General features: G+C 48.9%; 1 protein-coding gene across 1 annotated transcript; it reads right to left on the bottom strand.

Moving 5' to 3' along the window:
* Nucleotides 1-387: 387 nt before the first annotated feature.
* Nucleotides 388-19,586, bottom strand: Ddx27 (DEAD-box helicase 27). The gene is made up of 21 exons (NM_001135801.1): nt 19,480-19,586; nt 15,789-15,935; nt 14,085-14,144; nt 13,725-13,884; nt 13,200-13,243; nt 13,024-13,110; nt 12,011-12,116; nt 10,077-10,250; nt 8,466-8,616; nt 6,847-6,946; nt 6,617-6,758; nt 6,204-6,357; nt 5,305-5,386; nt 5,041-5,218; nt 3,387-3,493; nt 3,177-3,279; nt 1,717-1,811; nt 1,517-1,640; nt 1,254-1,341; nt 785-856; nt 388-691 (listed from the first exon to the last, which is right to left on the bottom strand). Exons 1-21 carry the CDS (start codon nt 19,570-19,572, stop codon nt 673-675), a joined length of 2,286 nt encoding a protein of 761 aa, NP_001129273.1. The 5' UTR covers nt 19,573-19,586; the 3' UTR covers nt 388-672.
* Nucleotides 19,587-24,832: the final 5,246 nt, after the last annotated feature.

The following is a 24,832-nucleotide window of genomic DNA, read 5'->3' as shown; positions in this document are numbered from 1 at the left end:
GCTGATTGAGACGTCTCACCAGCCCCGCCTTTTAACAGGAGATCCTTCTGCCTGTGGCAGAGCCTGGTCTGACCTGTACCCCAGCCCCAGATGAGCCCTGACTTACTAAACAGCCCGAGTTGGCAAGTGTGAGCAGGGTCTATGCAGCTGGAGAACTGGCTGTGTCCCACAGTAGAATTCCTGCATTTGGTATGTGTAGATCTAGCCAGGAAGGGGAACCCGGCACAGCAGTGCACACCTGTAATCCCATCAATAAATAGAGGCCTAAACCGCAGGCTCCAAGCTAGCCTGGGCTACACACTCAAGATTTAAAAAAGGAGGCATGAATAACACTGGGTGAGTATCTAAGAGCTGTTCCAACAGATCCACAGACAACAGGAGGGTCTGTTGTTTTTAAAGATTTTATTTATGTACGTATGTACATGGTAGCTGTCTTCAGACACATCAGAAGAGGGCATCAGATCCCATTACAGATGGTTGTGAGCCACCATGTGGTTGCTGGGATTTGAACTCCGGTCCTCTGGAAGAACAGTCAGTGCTCTTAACCAGTGAGCCATCTCTCCAGCCTCGGGTTTGGGGTTTCATAAATGGAAAAATTCAGACCAAGACAAGATGACTTCCCACAGGGAAGGGATATAAAATTGTCCCACCAACTTCTTCACACCACTCATACTACTTCTTTCTCTTGTACCTATTAAGGAAATCAACATTAGAACCAGAAGGGAGGACAGTACTGCCTCCCACAGCAGCCTGCCTCTCCAGCCCCTCCAAAGCGCAGCATCACCTGGACTTAGACTTGAAGTTCCCTCTCCTCTGGCGGGGCAGACCTAACTGTTTCCTCTCTTCAAAGGAAGGGCTGTAAGAGAGATGAGGTATGAGCTGGGCAGGCTGTGGGGCATGAGTGACGGCACCCACCCTATCTTGGCTTCGCTGGCCAGCAGAGGAGGGACGAGTGCTGAGAGGAAAGTTTAGCGGCTGGGGCTCAGTCTCCTGTGGGCTTGTACAGAACGACATGCCCTTCTGGAAGTCAGTCGACAACTCAGAATCAGCGGGCAGGCCTTTCCGACCAGCCAGATCAAGCTGTCTATATGAGGAGAGCTCCTGTAGGGAGCACACTAGACCTCCCCTGCTCCTGCTCATCAGGACCTGAGTCACACACAGCATTATGAAGCTCTAGGGAAGAGTTGGGAGTGAGCCTGGATGCAGATGCTTCCGTGAGCAGCACAGAGGCTGAATACAGCACTTAAACCTACCCAGCCCGGTACTGTTTCAGGGCCTTCTTGCTTGTGTTGGTGAGTTCTTCATCAAACACAGACTTCTTGTGCTGCTTCTGCTTCTTGGCTGCACACAGAGAAAAATGGCTCAGAGGCTACTGAGTCCCCTGACACTGAGGGAGAGAATTCCAGAATTCAAGTACACGGATACATCCCAAGTCCTCCAAAGCTTGGTCACTGCCATGCACGCCACCAACACTTGCCCTGGTGCAGGCATCAGAATGGACCTCCTCATCGCTTACCAGGGCCTGCTGCAGGCTCTTCCTCAGGCATTGCCCGTGCTCGCTTGGTTCTGCGGTTCCTCTTGGCCAGCCGCTCTGCAAACATCTGTGCCTTGAGGATTTCAAACTGGGACCTCTCCTCCGCCTAGGAGCAGAGTGAGGGATGAGCACAGAACCAACCAGTGCTCCATGGGACCCTGTGCCACAGGGAGGCCACTCACCGTCATCTCCCCCTTTTTCTTGACGTCCTTCATAAACTTCTTCCTTTTCTTCTTTCCTCTTAAGGCCAAGTCAAACTCCTGCAGAGCCTTGGCAACTGGAATGAAAACAGAGTGGATTTTAGGGGCTGTTTGACTCTGTCAATAATTAAAATGAGAAGTAACTAGGGGGTGACAGCTCACTGAGTAAAGTGCCCTTCAGGGAAGAATGATGGCTTGGGGAGGGTTGCTCAATTATGGTTGCTGGGAGAAGGGGAGTCATACTCCTCAGTGGTGCAGCCACTGGCAAGTTGGCCCTGTTCATTTTTTTTTTTAAAGATTTATTTATTATTTATTTAATGTATACGAGTACACTGTTGCTGTCTTCACACACCAGAAGAGGGCATCAGATGCCATTACAGATGGTTGTGAGCCACCATGTGGTTGCTGGGAATTGAACTCAGGACCTCTGGAAGAGCAGTCGGTGCTCTTAACCACTGAGCCATCTCTCCAGCCCGGCCCTGTTCATTTTAAACTGGCTTCTCGACACAGAGTCTATGTACTCCTGGCTTGCCTGGAACTCAGAGATCCACCCACCTCTGCCACCAGAATCTTGAGATTAAGGGTGAACCCAGCACCCAGAAGCTATTAGATGGGGTAGTGGTGGTGGTAATCTGTTTATAACCCCAATACTGAGGTGGCAGAGAAAGGCTGATCTCTAGGGTTCACTGGCCAGCCAGACTAGGCCCATTTGCTTTGTTCTAGACCAATGAGAGACCCTAGGGCTGGAGAGATGGCTCAGTGGTTAAGAGCACTGACTGCTCTTCCAGAGGTCCTGAGTTCAATTCCCAGCAACCACATGGTGGCTCACAACCATCTGTAATGTAATCCAATGTCTACTTCTGGTGTGTCTGAAGACAGTGGCAGTGTACTCACATACATGAAATGAATAAATCTAAATAAATAAATAAATAACAGGGTGGATAACCTAAGACCCTGAAGAGAAACAGCTGAGGCTGTCTGTCCCTCAGCTCATCAGCCCCAGCTGCCTCGGTACACTGAAGGCTCCTACTCTCTCCACTCCCACTACAAAGGGCAAAGACAGGTTTTACCTAGGACTCAACAGCTTCCACCAACAGTCACAGCCCTCTTCTACCCTGGAGTCTAATACACTCACCCTCCTGCCTGTTCCATCAAATAGAGGTAGGATGTCTGACATTGCTGGCACAGCCTATATGGGAGGTCATTTTGAAACTGCCAGTACAGTCAGAGATTGGCATCCCCCACAGAACACACATGCTTACTTAACTAAGGAGCACATGTTCAAAGATTCTCGGGACATCCTACCCCATCTGCCTAGTGGCAAAAATTGGCTAAACTTTCAATATCCCTCAACGTGGAAGTTATGTCATGAGCTCCTTATACGGGGAAATTCAAAGTCGGGCCCTTATAGTGCCCAGCCAGTGAGGAGCTTCAGGACTTACTCTTCTCCTTTTTCCTCTCTTCTTTGGTCTGAAACCAGCTCCTCTCAGGTTCCTGGTCTGCTGTCTGTTTCCCTTTGGATAAGAGTCGCTGTGCTGTGTCGATCTGTGGGGATGGTACAAGGATACCCGTGGTCACACTGCAGCGTCCTTGCCAGGTGAGCACTGCAGCTGTCATGAGCGCAGGAGTGGGGAGAGGCCACACAGCCTCACCTGGGCTTCTGACTGCTGCACCTCTCTCTCCTCCGCCTCCAGCTGCAGCACTGCATACACATCTTTCTCCATTTTCTCAATCTTGTCCCGGAATTTGAGGATAACATCTTACAGGAAAGGAAAAGAAGAATAAAAATGAAGGGGACTACTAGGCAGTTAGCGAAAATAATGCAGATACCTACTAAGAATGAGGCCCCATGATGCCTGCCAATCCTTGGTTTCTCAGGAGGCTGAGACCTGCTCAGCCCAGCCTGAGCACAAGAGAGCCAGAAGTCTTCTCAAAAGTAAACATAAGGGGTTGGGGATTTAGCTCAGTGGTAGAGCGCTTGCCTAGGAAGCACAAGGCCCTGGGTTCGGTCCCCAGCTCCGAAAAAAAGAACCTAAATAAATAAATAAATAAATAAATGTAAACATAAGGGCCGTGGAGATGTCACGTAGAACCCTCACAAAGCCAGGCACAACAGCACACATCTGTGATCCCCACTGTTCCTACAGCCAGATGAGAGGTAAAACCAGACTTGACAGCTTTTCTAACATGCTCCTCTCCTTCTGTCACTGGGTCACACTGTTAACTCACTGACTCCCATAGCAAAATACCAGCTGCTGTTTCCTACTCCATTCCTGGCTACTAGGACAACAGCACTGAAGGGCACAGAAGGACCCACTCCCTGAGTGACAACCAGAAATGACAATGGGGAAAACAGGTTGGAAGAACACTGGCTGTTCTTCCAGGACCTGGGTTGTTCCCAGCACCCACAGGCTGCTCAGTCTCATCCGTAATCCCAGCTCTAGATGATCTGATGCCCTCTTCTGGCCTCTAGGAGCATCACACATACACTACACGGACATCCATGCAGAACATCAGAACATCCACCTACATAAAATAAAAAGAAATAAAACCTCAAAACAAAAAGAAATGAAAGACATCCACAAAAAGAAGAGACTCTGAAGGATGAGCTCTCTGATTACAGAGTTCATTTTTATTATCACTAATCCCCACAAGTAGATTCAACTCAGCAGTGTTAACACATGTAAGCCAAGGCCAGGCATGGTGGGCACACCTTTGAGGCCAATCCGGTTTACAGAGCATAGCAAGACCCTGCCTCAGGAAGAGGAAGAGGAGGAAGAAGAAAAGGAAGAGGAAGAGGAGGAGGGGGAGGAGGAAGAAGAGGAAGAGGAAGAAGAGGAGGAGGAAGAAGAGGAAGAGGAAGAAGAGGAGGAGGAAGAAGAGGAGGAGAAAAAGAAAAAGGAAACTAGCAAATAAAAGGAGTCTATCTTGAGCCACAGAACCAGTTTGAGGGCCACCCTGGACAACTGAGACCACATCTCAAAACAAACCAAAGTCTGGGACAAAGCTTGGCAGGAGAGTAGCTACCTGGCATGCACAGGCACGAGGTTCCATCTCTAGTGTTGCATTCAAAAACAGGAGAAGGAAGGAAGAAAGGGTGGGCACCCACAGGAACAGACCAAATGGGATGAGAGCCAAGAGTAAGTGCTAGCCTCGCCGCCCAGTAGGAAGGGGGGCTCTGTTAACTCCTAAAGTTCTGACGAGCTGGACCCTACTGTCATCACTCTGCATGCTCCACAGCTGCTGTCCAGGGGACTCAGGAGCGACAGAGCTCAAGCTGCCTGAGCCCAACCCCGTGCTGCTCACCCTGGGGAAGGATCCGAGCCTTCACTGGAGCCTTGGCAGCCTTTACGATCTCCTTCAGCATCTTCCGCTCCTCTTCTCCCACCAGAGAGACAGAGCGCCCAGCCCTGCCAGCACGTGCAGTTCGCCCCACCCGGTGCACATAGTGTTTGACAGTGTTGGGCATGGTGAAGTTGATCACCTGAAGATTAGAGCAAGGATACTGAGGTGCAGCAGGCAGGCAGGGAGGCACCGGGACCCCACCAACAGAAGCAATACAGGACTCACTGTTTTCACTCCTTCAATGTCAAGCCCACGGGCTGCCACATCTGTGGCTACCAGGATGTCAATCTGTTCATCCTTAAAGCGCCTAGAAAGAGCCAAAGAGATGTTAATGGTAAAGGTATCTGCCACCACGCCTGAGGACCTGGGGCCTCACGATGGAAGGATCTCAATCCCTGGGCCCACATGCTGGAGAGGACTAGTTCCTACAAGCTGTCTTCTGACTTCCACACTAGCACCATGTCACACACTCAAGCACACAAAATAAATAAAAACAACCAGCACTAAGTAGCCAAGGCGGTATATACTGTTTCAGGCAGTTCCCATCACACTCAAGTTTGGGAACCAACTGTCCAGACTACAGCAGAGAGCAGAGGGCAGAGCCCCAGAGGGTGGAGCCTCCTTGCTTGACAGACAGCTCTCAGGCAGTGCCGAGCAGGGCAGCGAGGGCGTTCTGAAGGCCCTGCCCCTAGCTCTCCTCTGCTCTGGAGAACTGAATGGCAAACCATGCAGGAACCGTGTAGCACATACACAGCAGATGCTCATGGAATGGCTGCTGGCCAAAGGTGAATCTTAACAATCTGACATTTGCACTGCCCTGGGAAAGCCACACACAGGAAAGCAATGAGAGCCTCGTGCTCTAAGGTCAGGCCAGATCTAACTACACGCACCCTTACAGCATTCAGATTAGAACTAACGGTTTCCAAGAGGTCACCGATTCCCACCTCAGTCTCCCACTGCTGGGACTAGAGGTGTGGTGGCAGACACTGGCGTAGCCAACTGCTTAAAGTGGGGCACTGATTATTTGTGTCTCCTGCCTCTGCTCTAACACAACCCCACAGTCCTGCTTGCTCCCCATAAGGTCCCCTGGGCCTACCAGGAAGGAGGGCAGCACCAAGCATTACCGGAGAGCTTCCAGCCGCTGCGTCTGTGACAAGTTACCATGGAGCTCGCCCACCTGCAGCCCCAGCAGCCCTAGGAGGATGTGCATGCGATGGGCCTGCTTCTTGGTCTGGGTGAACAGCATCACGTGGTCAGTAAAGGTTCTCATCAGTAGAGCTGCAGAGAGAAGAGTGAGCCAGCACTGAGCACACTGACCATGTCCTGTCTGTGGGGCTCACATGCCAAGGCGAAGCCAGCTCTAAAGTATAGGAGACAGCAGGCTAGCCAGCCTCCTGTAAGAGGTGACGTGGGCTAGGTGACAAGCAGTGCCACTGTCTGAGCTAGGGGACAATGGATTGAGGCATCTAGACAACAAAAGAAACCAAGAGCCTGAGTGCAGATGCCCACCCTGCCCAGTCCAGCCCCGAGTCTTCACCTGCCACAATGGCTTCCCGGTCCCCTTCCCTGTTAGGCCGGATCCGGATGAACTCTTGCCGTAGGAAGGGAGCTACATCTGTGTTGCTGTTCACAAATATCCGCACAGGATTCTTTAAGGAGACCGAAGCCAGATCTTTCACCTACCAGGTACAAGGTCAGGGCTGTGACGTGGAGAAAAAGGAGGGCTTGCCCGTCTGGGATCCTCTGCATGCAACTAGGCACACCCACCTCATCTGTCATGGTGGCCGAGAAGAGCATGGTCTGGCGGTGGTGGGAACACATTCGGATAATCTCCTTCATCTGCTCCTCAAAATACTCATCCAGCATCCTGGAGGAAGGAGTGGACATGCTGAGGAAGCTCTTCCGCCAAGAGCGAGGGTGAGGGAGGGTACCGCACAGGCCATGGCCGTATTGAGACTCAGGCTTACTCTGGGACTGCTGTTGTCTCACCCTTATTCTGTTATGTCTGAGCCACCAGGACTCTGTCCTATTCTACAAGGCACCGAGATCCCAGCAGCTTGTCCCCAAATGTCCCAGCAGCACATATTCTGAAGACAATAACCTGCTCCTATATAAGCACAACGTCAAACCACCCGACAGACATGAGTGTTTGGACAAGACCAATCTCCTCCACTGTACCCCCAAATGCTGTGTTTCAGGTGATGGTCATGTCTCTTTAGTCTGCCTGGAATAACCCCTCAGACTCGCTCTCTCTGTGCTTGTCCAGTTGTGTCCTGGTGACTGGAATGCTAAGCCATCCTAGGGAGGAGGCTGCTGGGTAAGGGTTTACAGAAGCTTGAAGCAGATCAAGGAGATGGTGCTGTGCTGTGGAAACACACCATGTGGGCATTAACAGTGTTCAGGAGGGGCGCACCACAGACGTGACACACAAGAGCTGAGCTGGACCAACTGGGCTGTCATCAGCTGAGCTGAGAGAGGAACAAGTGTGAGGTGTGCTCAGTTCTCCTGTGCTCCGCCAAGAGGGTAACCCACTTCCTCAATGGACCTGTCATTGGTCGAACTGGGACATATGAACAAGGGGAGGGCAGTGTGGAGGGAAGAGCAGTGTGGAGGGGAGGGGAGGGCAGTGTGGAGGGGGAGGGAAATGTGGAGGGGCAGGAAGTAGAGTGTGGAGGGGGAGGGGAGGGCAGTGTGGCGGGGGAGGGAAATGTGGAGGGGCAGGAAGTAGTGTGGAGGGGAGGGGAGGGCAGTGTGGAGGGGCAGTCCCGGAAGTAGCCTGCAGAAGCTATACTGCCTGCATTCCTCTTACTATTGTATTCAGCAGGAGATGGGTACAGACATGAAAAAGATCTGTTCTGAGGATCTCGAATTTTCAAATCTCAGAAATGGTAGAGTTCTGATTCTTTGGAGACACTGACTCGCTCCGCGCACAGGCTGGTCTGGAACTTGCTATGTCCTCTGAGCTAGCCTCACTCTTGGCCATCTTCACACCTCAGTACCCCAGCCTTCTAAGTGCTGGGGTTACAGGCACCAGCACTATTCCCGAATGACCTCTCCTACCTCGTAAGCAGCTCCTTATAAAGGAGGAAAGGAGGAAGGGGGAGGGGAATAAGGACGGAGGGAGATGGGGAGGAAGAAGAGGGAAAGGAGAGGTGGGGGAAGGGAAGGGAAGGGAAGGGAAGGGAAGGGAAGGGAAGGGAAGGGAAGGGAAGGGAAGGGAAGGGAAGGGAAGGGAAGGGAAGGGAAGGGAGAGAGCACACACGCATACCCAGAATCTGGACAGAGACACAATGTGAACAGTAATGGTGCTACACAGGAGTCACCCAGAGCCTTAGAGAATACACAGGGAACAGTGCACAATCCCAGGCCCTGCACCTCAGGCACACCTGTCAGCCTCGTCCAAGATGAGCACTTCAATGCTGCTCAGGTGGAAGGAAGGGCAGTTGTGGAGGTGGTCGATGAGCCGGCCAGGAGTGGCAATGAGGATGTCTGGTGCTGCCCGAAGAGCGGCTTCCTGAGACTTCACATCCAGGCCCCCTGCAGAGCAGACCCCATGGATGACCTGGTCAGTCATTCAGCAGTGGTGCCACCTGCCTGGGGCTCAGGGCAAATGTAGAACACAGAGAAGCAAGAGAGCCCAAGGCCTTGGCAATATGATTTCTCAATGAGCATGGATGGGGAGCCATATCCCCATCCCAGAATTCTCTTTGTCAAGGTTAAGTCTTCTTTGGGGTTTTGATGCATCCATTACAATCCGCTGAGAGCAGACATCAAAGCAGCACTTCAGAACTCAACGGCTAGAGCTCTGGGTCTGAAGGCAGCAGCTGCACAAACCGATGATGTCCCTGTCCTGGAACCATGACCATCCCCGATCATTCCCAACTGCACACACTGGGTCAAAGTGAGACTCCATGACACTAACTTCACTGAGAGTCCTCCCCAAACACGATCGCTCACACCAAGTGGAAATTCCGCCCTAAACGGATACAGTACCTACAAGTCTGACCTTTGAAGCCTCATCTTTCTTGTTTGGTGTAAAACAGAGCCCCACATATGTAGCCCAGGTTGGCAATGAGCCCTACCTCATCTTCCCAAGAGCTAGGATCACAAAAGTTTCTATGGAAAATAATACTGTGGGGTTTTTTGTTTTTTTTTTTTTTAATTTTTTTTTTAAATAAAATTTATTCATTTATTATATATAAGTACACTGTAGCTGTCTTCAGATACACCAGAAGAGGGCATCAGATCTCTTTACAGATAGTTGTGAGCTACATGTGGGTGCTTGGAACTGAAACCCAGGTCCTTTTTTTAGAGTAGCACATGTTCTGAACCACTGGACTAACTCTCCAACCCCAAGGTTAAGTTTTGTGAGTAGAAATGGCGTTCAATAATACAGTATCACGGGGCTGGGGATTTAGCTCAGTGGTAGAGCGCTTACCTAGGAAGCACAAGACCCTGGGTTTGGTCCCCAGTTCCAAAAAAAAAGAACCAAAATAAATAAATAAATAAATAAAATAAAATAATACAGTATCACAAAAGCCCCTAGATTCACTCTCCGGCACTACAAATCAAGGAGGTCGAGTCATGCCAAGTGTACTAGCTGTCTCACTCATTAGCAGGAGGGAAGGCAGGAAGATTGCTGTGTTTGAGGTCAAACTGAGCTATACACAGTTAAAAGATTTAAGCCAACCTGGGCTACATATTAAAACCTTACCTCAAAAATATAAAACAAAACAAAAAGAGTTAAGTCTTTTTCTTTTTCTTTTTTTTTTTCAGAGCTGGGGACCGAACCCAGGGCCTTGTGCTTGCTAGGCAAGCGCTCTACCACTGAGCTAAATCCCCAACCCCCAAGAGTTAAGTCTTAATGAACCATCCTTCCCTGCTCCAGTACCCACTATGAAAACATGTCCACTAATTTTTAGGTGGACCCAATTAACACAAAGGTCCGCCCTCTATCCATCACACTGTATCTCCCAGAGGCCGTGGCCCTCACTTACCCACAGCCAGGCAGGTAGTGATGCTGCAGAACTGGGCCAGCTGCTTGGTGACAGAGTGCACTTGGATGCCCAGCTCTCTGGTGGGGACCAGCACCAGCACTCGAGTGACCGCAGCCTGACGGGGCTTGTAGATCAGACGCTCTAAGACTGGCAGTGCAAAGGCTGCCGTTTTGCCTAGAGGAGGACAGGAGAGCAGAGAGCAGCTTCGGCACCCTCCATGCTTTGGCCCCAGCTGAGTACAGGAACCCACATCTCTGCTTATGGGAGCACACAACTTACGCATGCTGTGTGTGCCTACTGCCGCACCATGTCCACGTAAACATTTGTAAAGAAAAGCGTGATGACCAGGCTGGAGCAGGTCGTTACCAGGCAAGCCATTCTCCCCAGGACCCACTATCATCCCATCCCCATCCCCATCCAAGCACCAGTGGATGCCAGACACAAAGCTCAACAGCTTAGAGTCTCCGTCATTCATTATCGAAAAGATTCATCCTTTCTGTACACTTATGTGCATGTCTGTGCATGGATGCCACACATGCGTCCTGAAACCATACAGGGGCAATGGATCCTCTGGAATTGGAGTTAGAGACAGCTGTGAACTGCCACTGGGGATTGGGAAGTGACCCTGGGTCCCATTAGAGCAGCCAGTGCTCTTAACCCCTAAACTGTCTCTCTAGCCCTGACACTTATTTATTTTATATTTTACATGTCTGTGAGGATTTACCCTGGACGGACAGATGTCTGGTGCCCGTGGAGGCCAGCAGAGATCGGGTATCTGATCCCCTGGAGCTGCAGTTACAGATACCTGCTAAGCTGCCAAGTGGGTACTGGGAACAAAACTTTGGTCCTCTGAGAAAGTGGCCAGTGCTCTTCACTTCTGAGCCATCTCTCCAGTCCCCAAGTTCAGTGTTCTAGAGCATGCTGCTAGGAAGCCAAACTGGCATCCCAACAGCTTTAAATACTGTTACTATCACCAACTGAGAGGGGCTGGAGAGATGGCTCAGCGGTTAAGAGCACTGACTGTTCTTCCAGAGGTCCTGAGTTCAATTCCCAGCACCCACATGGTGGCTCACAATTTGTAACCAGATCAGATGCCCTCTTCTGCTATGTCTGAAGACAGCAAGAGAGTTAAAAATATTTATAAAAAAAAAAAAAAAAAATCACCACCTGGGAGATGGCTCAACGGTCAGAGTGCTACTCTTCTAGAAAAATGAACACAGCTCTCGGCACCCCCACCAGGCTGCCTGCGACTCCAGCTCAGGGGACCTGCCACCACTTCTGGACTCTGGGCATACCCACACTCACATGTACATATACCCACATAAGACATACACATAAACACATAACTAATAAATAAAATCTTTAGCAGCAAAGACCTCATATTGCCAATTCAGTACAGATTTCTACAGACTTTTCTTTTTAAGATACTCTCTAATCCCCCAGACTGAGCAGAAATTTCCAATCTTCCTGTCTCACTTCTGAGATTAGAGGAATACACTTTCTATTGAAAAGATAGCTCGGTGGTTGAGAGAACTTGCTGCTCCTGTAGAAGATCTGGGTGGGTTCCCTGCACATACATGGTACTTTACGGTCAACCCTAGGTACAGTTACACAAGGCCCTATACCACACCTGCACACATATGGTACTTATACATACGAGCGGGTAAAGTAGTCATAATCTTTATTTTAGGTTTTTTGAGATAGGATTTCTCTGTGTAGTTTTGGTTTTCCTGGAACTCTATGTAGACAAACCTGGTTCCAAACTCGGATCCATGTGCCTCTGCCTCCCGAATGCTAGGATTAAAGGCGTGCACCACCACCACCCAGCTCACTAATCAATCTTTAAGGAGCTAGGTGTGTTGAGCAGTCACAGCAGCCTAGAGCGCTGTGCACTCCACTGCCGCTGCCTCCACCTCCTCCCCACCCCCCCTCACCTGTCCCAGTAGCTGCGCAGGCGCAGATGTCTTTCCCCAGCAGACCCACAGGAATGCATGCCTTCTGAATTGGAGTGGGCTGCTTGAAGCCCATGGCTGTAATGGCCTGAAGGGAAAAGTCACAGTCAGACAGGGCAGGTAACAAGCCTCCCAGGCACACAGCTTCCTCTGAGTGCCTCTGCTCCGGAGCCTAAGGCACCAACTGCACACTGGACAGCAGGAAACAAAAAGGAAAGCCTCACTCTGGGAACGGCAGAAAAACAAGACAGACACCCATTCTATAAAGATAAACGCAGCCATGACGGAGCTGCAGACAACCAGGGAAGACATTGAGTCATACCAGGGGTGTCAGGGATGACTCACTGGACAGTGTGGGGTGGGAGAGCACCGCAGGAGACTTCCAGAAAAACTCCTTCAAGCAGAGAAACAGCAGGTGCAAAGGAGAAAAGTGCTACAATGTCCTCCAAAGGGACTGGAAGGGAGAGCAGTCTGGAAGTCAGTGCAAGGACTTTGGTTTCATCCCAAATGAAAGTGGGACTTACTGCTCAAACTCTGGAAGCTGAGCCCACAACACTGAGGAGGTCAATGGGGAATGCAAGGAGCCTGGATGGAGCCTACTGTAAGAATCGACCCTTGTCAGTCATCAGCTGGTTACGGTGATGTGCATCTAGATCCTAGCCCTTGGGAGACAAGGCAGGAGGACCAGGAGTTCAAGGCCGACCTCAGCTACACAGCATGTTCACAGGGCGCCTAGACTACATGAGACTCTATGGAGTGATGGCTCAGCAACTCAGAGCACTTGCTGCTCTTGCGGGAGACCTGACTTTGGTTCCCAGCACCCGTGGCAGCTCACAATCACTTGGAACTCCAGCTGCAGGGGATCCATGCCCTCTCCTGACGTCCACAGGCACCAGCACACACACATTCACACTGCACATGAGCACACGCGCGCACACGAAAGTGAATCAATCAAAAAAGAATCAACCCTTGTTGCCAAACCCTTGCTGCCCTACCTTCAGGAGGGGCCGGGAGAGGTTCATGTCCTGGAAGGTCAGGCTTTTGTCATATTCAGATGCATCTTCAAAGAATCCTCCTGATTCCTGCAACAGACCAGACCGCAAGAAAAGAACTCAGCAGAGCAGCCAAGCCTGCACGTCAAGCTGCCCCGCAACCTCAGACTCAGGCTCACCTGGCCCTTCTTCTTCTTCTTCTTCTCCTTCACTTTGAGTGTGTCTGTGGGAAAACACAGCAGTGAGCATAGTCTTTCCTACCCAGTGCTGCCTCTGGACCACATGTCCTCAGTACTGTCCAGGGACTGCTAGGCCCATCACTGTCCAGGGAGGCTGCTGTCCCAGCCTCCTGTCACAGATAATAACAAATGCAGACAGGACACTAGCCCGAGGAGTACAGTGTAGACAGTAGGCTCTTAACACAACACTGTGGCATTTTAGTGAATTCTGACAAATGTTCATTGGATCCCCAACTGCATAGGCAAACGCAATGTGGCTGAGTCACCCCAAGCAGGTAAGCTGTAGAAGAGCCAACGCTCTGTGGAGCTGAGGATGAGGGAGAAGTGGCTGCCCACAAAGAATAAACCCCTGACATGATGGCCGATGAAGAGACAACCTAATACAACACATCCCAGCACTGTGGGCCCAGCGGCACCAGCACAGAAGACCGCATAGCCTCCTGCAGAGCAGGCGCATCGGTCTACCTGCTTTGGTGAGGATCTCCTCATCCTCAGAGGAGTAGTCAGTCTCAGACTCTTCGTCCTTGGAGCCTGCCTCATTCTCTCCTAGATTCTCCTGCCCCTTCAGGTCAGAGCCCTCCTGGCCTTCTTTCTCCTCTGCCTTCCCAGACTTGGCTTCCTTATCCTGAAGAAAAAAATCAAATAAAATAGGCGTGACTACAAATACCAGGAAACTCAGAACCTTAGAGAAGCCATGGTGAGCTTCGCAGCCAGACAGTAAGGAGTCAGGACCACGCAGACTGCATCACCTGTTCCCGCCCCACTCTCAGGCAGTGAAGCCCAAAGCCACAGGCCAGAGCGTGTTTACAATGGCCACAGCCTCACCTCTGCTTTCCTTTTCTTCCGTACTTTCTCAATCTTCTCATCCAGGGTAGTGGCTGCCCTCTGAAGAGAAAATCAAGACAGGTCAAAGGAACGCATAATGCAGGAAGGACGCCAAACAGGCATGTCACAGGGTCAGGACCCAAAATGTTAGTACAGAAAAGGCTTGTCTGAGCTAGGCATGGCGGCTCATGCCTGTAATCTAGTGTTTGGAAGGGTGGAGGCAAGAAGCCACAAAGCCAAAGCCAGCCTTGAGTACAGTGAGTTCCAAGCCGACCTGGCCTGTCAATCCTATCTAAGGTTGTCTCAAAGGCTATTAGACGGTGCTGCCAAAGGCTCGCTTTGGAAATCTTTTTTTTTTTTTTTTTTTTTTTGGTTCTTTTTTTTCGGGGCTGGGGTCCGAACCTAGGGCCTTGCGCTTCCTAGGCAAGCGCTCTACCACTGAGCTAAATCCCCAACCCCTCGCTTTGGAAATCTTAATCAATCTGCAAACTTTGTTAACCAAAGTTAACGACCAAAGTAGGATTTGATCCAAACATATTACCATGGGCATATGAACATTAAATGTTTAAAAAAAGTTATTAAATGGTTTGTTTAAAAATAAGAATAAATACTAGATTACTAAGAACACAATTTTTTTTAAGACTATTTTAGAAGCTGGAGAGATGGCACAGCAGTTAAGATCATCTGCTGCTCAAATCAGAGCCGGAGTTCCATTTCCAGGTACTGCACTGGGTGGTCCACAGACACCTTTAACTCCAGCTCCAAAAGATCAGTTCTCCATTCTGGCCTCAGTAGGCACCTGTACATGCCTGGCAGGCAGGCAGGCAGGCAGGCAGACAGGCAGACAGACAGACACACACACACCCCTGTACATGCCTAGCAGATACACACACACACACACACACACACACACACACACACACCTGTACATGCCTAGCAGATACACACACACGCACACACGCACATCTTGGTGCTGGAAAGATGGCTCGTCAGTTACGAACGCTGGCTGTTTTTCTGGAGGAGCCAGGCTCCACTACAGCTTCCAGATCCACAGACCGCTCACGACCCCCTAAAACTCCAGTTCTTTGGGATCTGACACCCTCTTCTAGACTGCGTACACACTGTGCATGCAGTACACTTTCACACAAACTTCACCTTCTGTTCTGCTAGGATTATAGGCATGTGCCACCGGGCCCAGATGTGAGCATTTAATAAAGAAGAAAAACTCATTTACTCATTTACTGAAGCAGATGTAGGGGATAAGAGCCATACAGAGCATGTGGGGGTCAGAGGGCAAACAGCAGGACTCAGTTCTCTCCTACCATGTGGTCCTGGGGACTAAATTCAGGTCATCGGGTAACATATGCCCTTACCATCTCACCAACTGAACTAAGATTCTCTGATAGTTATAAATGTCACCCGCAGACAAACTAATATAGTTCTGACCATAGTCCACAATCAGCTCACTTTACAGTGCTTTCTACTGAGGCTGTCACGAGGATTATGGGGTACTCAGAACCTCCTCTCCCTACTCCATCAAACCTACACAACGGATTTCCAGAGTCCTCACGTTCCAAACGCTCCTGAGTGCAGGATGAACGTGAAAGGCCATGAGGTAAGTGTTTGTCCTAACACCTACTGACTGTCCAACCTTAACAGCCCATCCATCGCCCACCACCTGAATCCCATCCCTGTCAGTCTTACCTTCTTCTTGAGCTGGCTCATGACGTCAGCCAGGGCCCAGCTACCATCATACGTGCCCTGCTTCTCAGTGAAAACAAAGTCAGGGTTGAAGTCAGCACTGCGGTTCTTCTGCAGGGCTTTCTGCTTGAGGCCCAGCACAATGGGTCCCTGCAGAGAGGAGAAGTGGGAGTGAGAGTGCCCAGCTGAGATGAGGGAGGGAAGGCAGAACAGAAAGTGGAAAGGGAGGGGGCCTGACAGGAGAAACCCACAGCTGGGAAGATGGGTAGACCAGTTGGAAGAGCCTGCATGGTGCGTGTGAGACCTGGGGTTCAAATCAACACACAGAATACAAAAGAAACATAGAAGGCAAATATGGACAGACAATAAGGAAGTGACCAGCCTACAACGGTCCTGGGAGATTTTTAACACACCTATCAGTGGGGACTCAATAGTCTATAAGGCCAAAAGTGAGTAACTGCACAGAAAATTTTATTAAATACCTAACAAGTTTCATACCCAAACATCTGTCCAGCATTTTCTTAATTAATGACCGATCCGGTTGGGCCCAGTCCACCATAGGAGGTACCACTCCTGGGCAGGTGGTCCTGAACCGTATAAGGAACAGGCTGAGCAAGGCAGTAAGCATTCCTCCCTGGCTTCTGCTTACAGTTCCTGATTCACCTGGAGTTTCTGCACTGACTTCCTTTGATGACTGACTGTGATATAGAACTCTAAGCTGAAATAAATCCTTTCCTCCCCAAATTGCTTTGGATCTCGGTGTTTTATCACAACAGCAAAACCTAATTAATGGGCTGGTGGCTAAGTACAGTGATAGAGCATTGGCCTGGCATGCCTGAGGGCACAGGTTCAATTCCCAGTACTGCCAGAACAACAAAGAGACATGTCATCATGTATACATATGAGGCCTGGCATGGCCACACACTTTTAATCCCAGCACTTGGAGACCAAGGCAGGTGGATCTCAGTGAGTTTGAAGGCAGCCTGAACTCCATAATGAGCTCCAGGACAGCCAGGGCTATCCAACCCTATCTCAGTGATAATGATAATAACAATGTACGCATACCGAATCACCACATTATATTTACAAAATCACAATTAACGATAATGTACTTCGGTAAAGCTGAGAGAAAAAGACATAGCTACTGAGTCCCTAATGCACACAAGGCGTAAAGGTGAGTCATCATCTAGGCTGGAGAGAAGAGCACTGACTGCTCTTCCACAGGGGCCGTTTGGTACCCAGTGCCAACTTAGGAGCTAACAACTTTCTGTAACTCCAGTTGCAAAGAATTCAATGCCCTCTTCTGGCCTCCTCAAACAAGGATTAAAAGTGTGGGGCCATGCTGGGCCTCATATGTATACATGATGACATGTCTTTTTTTTTTTTTTTAAAGATTTATTTATTTATTTTGTATATGAGTACACTGTAGCTGTCTTCTGACACACCAGAAGAGGGCATCGGATTCCATTACAGATGGTTGTAAGCCACCATGTGGTTGCTGGGATTTGAACTCAGGACCTCTGGAAGAGCAGTCGGTGCTCTTAACCACTGAACCATCTCTCCAGCCCCCGATGACATGTCTTTTTGTTGTTCTGGCAGTAATGAGAATTGAACCTGTGCCCTCAGGCATGGCAGGCCAATGCTCTATCACTGTACTTAGTCACCAGCCCATTAGTTAGGTTCTGCTGTTGTGAACCTGTGGTATACATACATAACATGCAGACAAAAACATATCTATGCACAAAACATAAAAACAAATAAATCTACCAGGTGGCTGAGGTACGTGCCTTTAATAGAACTTGGGAGGCAGAGTACCAGGACAGCCAGGGCTACATGGAGAAACCCTGTCTCAATATAAATGAATGAATGAATGAATGAATGAATGAATGAATGAATCTTAAGCTAGTTGTGGTGGTGCAAACCTTTAATCCTGGCACTTGGGAGGCAGAGGTAGCAGGCAGATCTCAGAATTTGAGCAGGCCAGCCTGGTCTATACAGTAAGTTCCAAGACAGCCAGGGCTACACAGAAGAACCATGTCTCCACATCTCTAAAACTTCTGAGAAGGCTGAAACCGACATATCCCCAGAAGCTGACTGACCAGCCGACCCTAACTGGTAAGTCCCATGCTCCGGTAAGAGAAAACAAGGTGGACAGCTCCTGAGGAATGACACACTGGATAGTCATTAATCTCTGGCTTTCGAGCACGTGTGTATGTACCTACACGCATGTACCACACTTGCAGAGGCATATACATCTCCAAGCACAGACACACACGGGGGTGGGAGATGGGGGTTGGGGAGTCTAATAATGGCCAGTCTAGCCTAACCAGTGAACTCCATTCACACCAATGAAAGATCCTGTCTTTAAGCAAGGTGGAAAGTGGAGTAACAGCCCACAAAGTCGTCCTCTGGCCCCACACACATGCGTGGGAACAAGCACCCACACGTGAGCGTGTGCACATGCACACATGAATGTACGTAAAGTGCAAACAGGAACAGGATGGTCAGAAATTCAAGTCTGGTCTTAATTACATAGCAAATTTAATGAGGCCAGCCAGGGGGTTACAAGGCCCCGTTCCAAAACACAGAACCGATACAGAATTTGATACCAACAAGCCTCTTACCAAGTGAGGTATCACTTCATTTCTGCCTTACAGAGGGGGTAAGGCATGAGCTAAGTATCTCACGATCTCCGCCTGGTGCGTCAGGAGGGAAAAAGTGATATTCCAACCCAGACCCTTAAGTTCTTGCTCCCAAGCCTGAGTCCTATTTAAAATGCCTCATTCCAGTGACAGACATCAGAAAAATGCTGTCCTGTACAGTGATAGCACTCAGGAGGCAGAAGTAGGCAATCTCTCTGAGTTCGATGTCTACAGAGGTAGGTTCAAGACAGCCAGGGCTACAGAGAGAAAGCATGTTTAGGGGGTGGGGTGGGTGGGGATGTGAAAGGCTCTGAGCAGGAAAAAAACAAAAACAAAAAACAAATATAAAAGTTTCTGACATGAACGGAACAGGGTGTCAGTGTTGTCATGACAAGGAGGGCTGTTGAGAGTCAAATCCAGAAAGGAGATAACAGAGCCTGTCCCACTCTGAAAGACATAGAAAAGCAACTGCAGGATTGAAACGGCATCATGAGAAGACCACTCTGCTGCTTGGCGTGGAGACTACTCGAAGAGGACAGGAAACGAAGTATGTGAGGGAGGCAGGTTTGCGGGTGTGACTTGCCAGTGGAAGAAGCAAAGAACGGTGTGTGGATGGACAGAGAGGGCAGAAGCCTTGAACAGATGCCCAAGTTGGCCAGCAGAGCACCAAACAACCTTACAGCAACATCCTGAAATGCAAAGACTGGAGCCTTAGACTTTAGTTTTTTCGGAATCGGACTGCAGAGGCTCTGGGTGACCCGAAGAAGGGCCGTGTGAGGCAGGCAGATGACAATGTGAGATACGCAGGGTTTTTTGGCTTTTTGGATGTTTTTGTTTTTGTTTTACTCGCCACTCACCCTAGAGCTACTTTCTCAAGGCTACATCCCCTAGCACCACTAGAACAGCCTGGGAGGCTTGGTGGATACACGGGAGCATGTGTCCCCAACCAGGCAGGAACCAAGACTGACTCCGCCTGCGGAGTTCGCACAGCTTAGCTCGCAGCTCATTCCCGGCCGCTCCCGCCCATGGTTCCTTCCCCCGCCGGTTCCCACCTCCTCCTCCTCGTCTCCGGAATCCGACTCGGGTTCAACCGGCACCTCGTCATTTTCGCCGATGGTCCCGATGAAACCGAGCTCCGCCAGCATGTTGAAGATGCAGCCACTTCCGGAAGTGAGTGCGGCGCGCCGACACAACCTGCCTTTTCCGCGACCGGCTCAGCGTCGCGCGCGTTGCTACGTCACTTCCGCTCTCGGGAAGTTTGAGGCTTCGCCAGCGTGGTTTCGAAAAATAAAGCCAAGTGGGTGGGGCGTTGTTTAAATTAGAAAACTACGATTTCAATTTTCAGAAAGAAATGGAAGTCTGAGAGTGTGTACAAGGTGAGGGAAAAATTAGAAGTATGGTACATTTGGGAAATAAACAACAATGGTAGCAAGGGCTGCCAAGACGGCTTAGCCTAGCAAAGGCGTTTGCCACACTATCCTGAGGAGTTTGATCCTGGTACCTACGAGGTGAAAGAAGAGCACGGAATCCAGAATTGTTCTCTGATCTACACACCCTTTTCAAGTGAACACACCCGTCTTTATACGCACAATGATAATAATTAACAGGAGGCTGGATTTCTGGAGGGCTGGTTCAGTGTAACCACTGAGACAAGAGCGCTGGCTGCTCTTGCATAAGGCCCAGGTTTGGTAATTTTAAATAATAAATAGATAATATTTTAAAGGTGGTAGAATTGTAAGTTTTATTTTCTTACGTTCTTGGATTTTTTTTTCTCACTACAATAAACACTTTGAGGTTTGTGTGAGAGAGTGTGAGAGACTGTTTTCAATACATGCTTTTTTGAAGAGGGGCAAGTTTCTCTGTGTAGCCCTGGCTATCCTGGAACTTTCATTGTAGACGAGAGGCTGGCTCTGAACTCAGAGATTCACTTGCCTCTGCCTCCCTAGTAACTTATCAATCACAACTTTATTTATTTGTTTGTTTATTATTAATTTGGCATTTCCAGACAGTTTTTCTGACCCTGACTGTCCTGGAACTCCATCTATATATCAGACCTACTTTGAACTCAGAGAATCACCTGCCTTTTCCTCCTTAGCCCTGGGTTTAAAGACATGCAACACCACTGCTCAGCCAGAAATATCTTTTAAAAAATCTGAATCAAGGAGCCAGTACTCTAATCCAAACTCAGAGACAAGAGGATCCACAAGGCTTGCTGTCCAGCCAGTTTAGCCAAAACGGCAATCTCCTGGCTCAAGGAGAAACACACACCAGAGGCCTCACTGCCCTTAGCTTGTAGACTGCTTGTATAGCATGAAGCTCTAGGTTCAATTCCCTGTACCGACTTGTGTCAGTTTATACCTCTAATCCAAACATGGGGTGGTGGGGCACAAGGGTAAGGCAAGAGGATACAAAGTTCAAGGCTATCCTTTGTAGAATTCAAAGCTAGCCTGGGCTATTTGAGACCATACCTAAACAGAAAAGGAACTCGGGCTGGAGAATGGTTCAGTAGATAAAGTACTTGTCTTTTAGTACATCCCTCAAGAGTGAGGAATATGGAATTCATGAAGAAATTGATCAGACATCGGGGCTGCCTGGAATCTCAACACTTGGGAGATAGAAACAAGGGTGCCTGGGTCTAAGCTGGTTGACTAGATTAGCCAGTATCAGCAGGTCTAGGTTTGGTGTGAGACTCTGCCTCAAAATATATGATGGAAAGCCATTCAGGATAACTCCCAATGTCCTTCACATCCATGTACCCTGTGGTGTTTTGAATAGGAATGGCCTTCATGGGCTCATAGATTTGAATGTTGGTCACCAGAGAATGGTACTGTTTGAGAGGATTAGGAAGTGTGACCTTGTTGGAGAAATTCTGTCATTGAGGGTGGGATTTGAGGTTTCAAGGGCCTGGGCCAGGTCCAGAGTCTTTCTACTGTCAGTGGATCCAAATGTAGGACTCTTAAGCTCATTCTCCAGCACCATGTGAAGTGGAAACTAAGGGTTCTTTGGAAAGTCTGTGGTGTTGGATGCTGTTTTGCTGAGGCAAACATGTGAAGGAGTGTTTTCCTGAAGCAGACACCAGAAAAAGGATTTTTCAGTAAGGCATACTTCTAAAGGAATGTTCGCTGAAGCAAACACAGGTGAAAGGAGGTGGGATAAAGGATTCTTTGCTAACAACATGTATGCATTGGTCTGCCTCACATTGCATAGTTGAGCTCCATTTGTCAGGACTCCATAGAGAAACGCATCAAAAAACTTCTGGTAGTATGCTGTGGCTTCTTGGCCTCTTCTAAGGACTCAGCAGATTGGCAGAGTGATGTCAACTGATACAGACACACATGCTGAGGCAAGATACTTGGTGAGGCAAGACCTGTGGAGGATACATGATATTTGGAGGGAGTATAAAGACCAACAGACTACGAGAGGGTTTTAGCTCTGCAACACTTCTTGGTCTGGTGTCTTTGATTAGCTTCACTTTGTTGAGAGAGGCACAACAGAGAATTTCTCCTGCCATTCCTGCTGACTCTGGTCCCTCCTGCTGACTTGTGCCAATCCAGCTGCTAGATCGTGCCACCACTGCTGCTATCCTGACACTACTGAACTGGACTGAGGTGTATCTATTTGAGAAGTGTTTGTGAGTGGACCAAGCTGCCACGGCTGACCTGTGAACTGAATTGCTGACTTCCGGACAACACAGATGGGATTTGCTCCAAAGGACCTTTCTAAACAGGTCCACTTCCCCGATATCCCTTCTTTTCCATTACCTCCGGTGGGTGGTGGGTCACAAGGGAAGTTAAAGCATTTATGAACCCTCATTAAAAGTAGGGTTGAGAGGGTTGGGGATTTAGCTCAGTGGTAGAGCGCTTGCCTAGGAAGCGCAAGGCCCTGGGTTCGGTCCCCAGCTCCGAAAAAAAGAACCAAAAAAAAAAAAAAAAAAAAGAGAAAAAAAAAAGTAGGGTTGAGAAAAAAATTAAAGCTACAACCATGTCTGCCTACAAACTGCTCTCTGCCATGATGACAATGAACAAAGCCACTGAAACTGTAAGAATGCCCTAATTAGGGGGCTGGAGAGATGGCTCAGCGGTTAAGAGCACCCGACTGCTCTTCCAGAGGTCCTGAGTTCAAATCCCAGCAACCACATGGTGGCTCACAACCATCTGTAAGGAGACCCGATGCCCTCTTCTGGTGTGTCTGAAGACAGCTACAGTGTACTTATATATAATAAATGAATAAATCTTAAAAAAAAAAAAGAATGCCCTAATTAAATGCTTTCGTCATGGTGTCCCTTCACAGCAATAAAACAATGACCAAAACAAACAAACCCACCCTCCTGTGAACACGCATATACACATGCACTCGTCCACACACACACATACAAATAACCAAATAAAGGAAAAGAAAACAATGTCGTGGCCCCTGCTTAACCACCACTCTAAGAACAAAATCCCCTGTAGGCAGCAGGACTTACCCACCTGCCCCCCACTCTGTCTCTGGTGCTTGTCCCTACACTCACACAAACAATCTCATTCTACCCAAAGCCTTTACACGGTCCATTCCCTCTGTTTTTGTTTTGTTTTGTTTTAGATTTATTTATTAGATATAAGTACACTGTCGCTGTCTTCAGACACACCAGAAGAGGGCATCAGATCTCACTACAGATGGTTGTGAGCCACCATGTGGTTGCTGGGATTTGAACTCAGGACCTCTGGAAGAGCAGTCAGTGCTCTTAACCGCTGAGCCATCTCTGCAGCCCTGTTCCCTCTGTTTAAAAATGCTATTTTTTCTGCTTAATACAAGACTTGCTCTTTTTCATGGCAAAGACTCTGTTCCAATGACACCTCCTTAGGGTCTCCTGAGCACTTGCATACATACATTATGTGTGGGTTATGAAAAACCAGGCATGAGCTAGAGTAGCCCTGTGTGGCAGTAACCCCATGTTGTGAGGAGATAGATGAGTAGCACTCACTGGCCAACCAGTCTAGCCAATCAGCGAGCACTTGAGAGCTTCTGCTTTGAAACCTAAGTGGATAGCAATGGAGTAAGTCACTTTGGCCTTTACACACACACGAGTGGGTGCACACACACACACACACACACACACACACACACACACATAGAAACACATATCTCAGAACAAAAATAAATAATATGTCTGGTGGTGCACACTTTCAATCCCAGCATTCGGGAGGCAGAGGCAGATCGCTGAGTTTGAGGCTAGCCTGGTCTATGGAGCTAGTTCCAGGACAGCCAGGACTACATAAAGAAACTGGTGGTTTGAATATCCTGGGCCAGGCCAGGGCAGTGGCACTATTAAGAGGTGTGGCCTTGTTGGAGAAAGCGTGTCACTGTGGGGTTAGGCTTTGAGAAACCTTCCTCCTAATTTCCTGGAAGCCAGTCTCCTTTTTCCTTCAGAACCAGATGGAGAACTCAGCTCCAGTTGCCATGCTCCCTGCCATGAGAATGGACTGAACCTCAGACTCTATAAGCCAGCCCCAATTAAATGTTGTCCTTATAAGAATTGCCTTGAGGGGTTGGGGATTTAGCTCAGTGGTAGAGCGCTTGCCTAGCAAGCGCAAGGCCCTGGGTTCAGTCCTTAGCTCCGAAAAAAAAAAGGGGGGGGGGAGAATTGCCTTGGGGGCTGGAGAGATGGCTCAGCGGTGAAGAGCACTGACTGCTCTTCCAGAGGTCCTGAGTTCAAATCCCAGCAACCACATGGTGGCTCACAACCATCTGTAATGAGATCTGATGCCCTCTTCTGGTGTGTCTGAAGACAGCGACAGTATATACAGTATATTTATATACAATAAATAAGTAGATCTTAAAAAAAAAAAAAAGAGTTGCTTTGGTCATGGTGTCTTTTCTCAGCAATGGAAACCCTAAGAGAAACTTAGATAGACAGATGGATGAATGGGTTTGACAACAAGGCTCGGTGGCTGGAAACACTGTCTGTTCCTGCAAAGGACTGGATTGGATAACCATCAATTGTAATGCCAGTCCCAAGGGGTTTAATAACCTCTTTCAAACTCCAAGAGCACAAAACATGTACATGGTATATATACGTACATCCCTGCATGGAAATCATGCATATATATATATGCATATATATATGATTTATTTATTTTATGGATATGAGCACACTGTAGCTGTCTTCAGACACACCAGAAGAGGGCATCAGATCCCATTACAGATGGTTGTGAGCCACTATGTGGTTGCTGGGAATTGAACTCAGGACCTCTGGAAGAGCAGTCAGTGCTCTTAACTGTTGAGCCATCTCTCCAGCCCCTCATATATATATTTAAATCTAGCTGGGCATGGTGGTGCACACCTTTAATCCCTGCACGTAGAGGTCAGAGGTGGGCTAATCTCTGAGTTCCAAGAAAGCAAGGGCTACACAGAGAGACCCTGTGT

The sequence above is a fragment of the Rattus norvegicus genome, chromosome 3 (assembly GCF_036323735.1).
Source record: "Rattus norvegicus strain BN/NHsdMcwi chromosome 3, GRCr8, whole genome shotgun sequence".
Taxonomy (NCBI): domain Eukaryota; kingdom Metazoa; phylum Chordata; class Mammalia; order Rodentia; family Muridae; genus Rattus; species Rattus norvegicus.
Note: the sequence above shows the minus strand (reverse complement) of the source record. Positions and strands in the feature narration are given on the sequence as shown.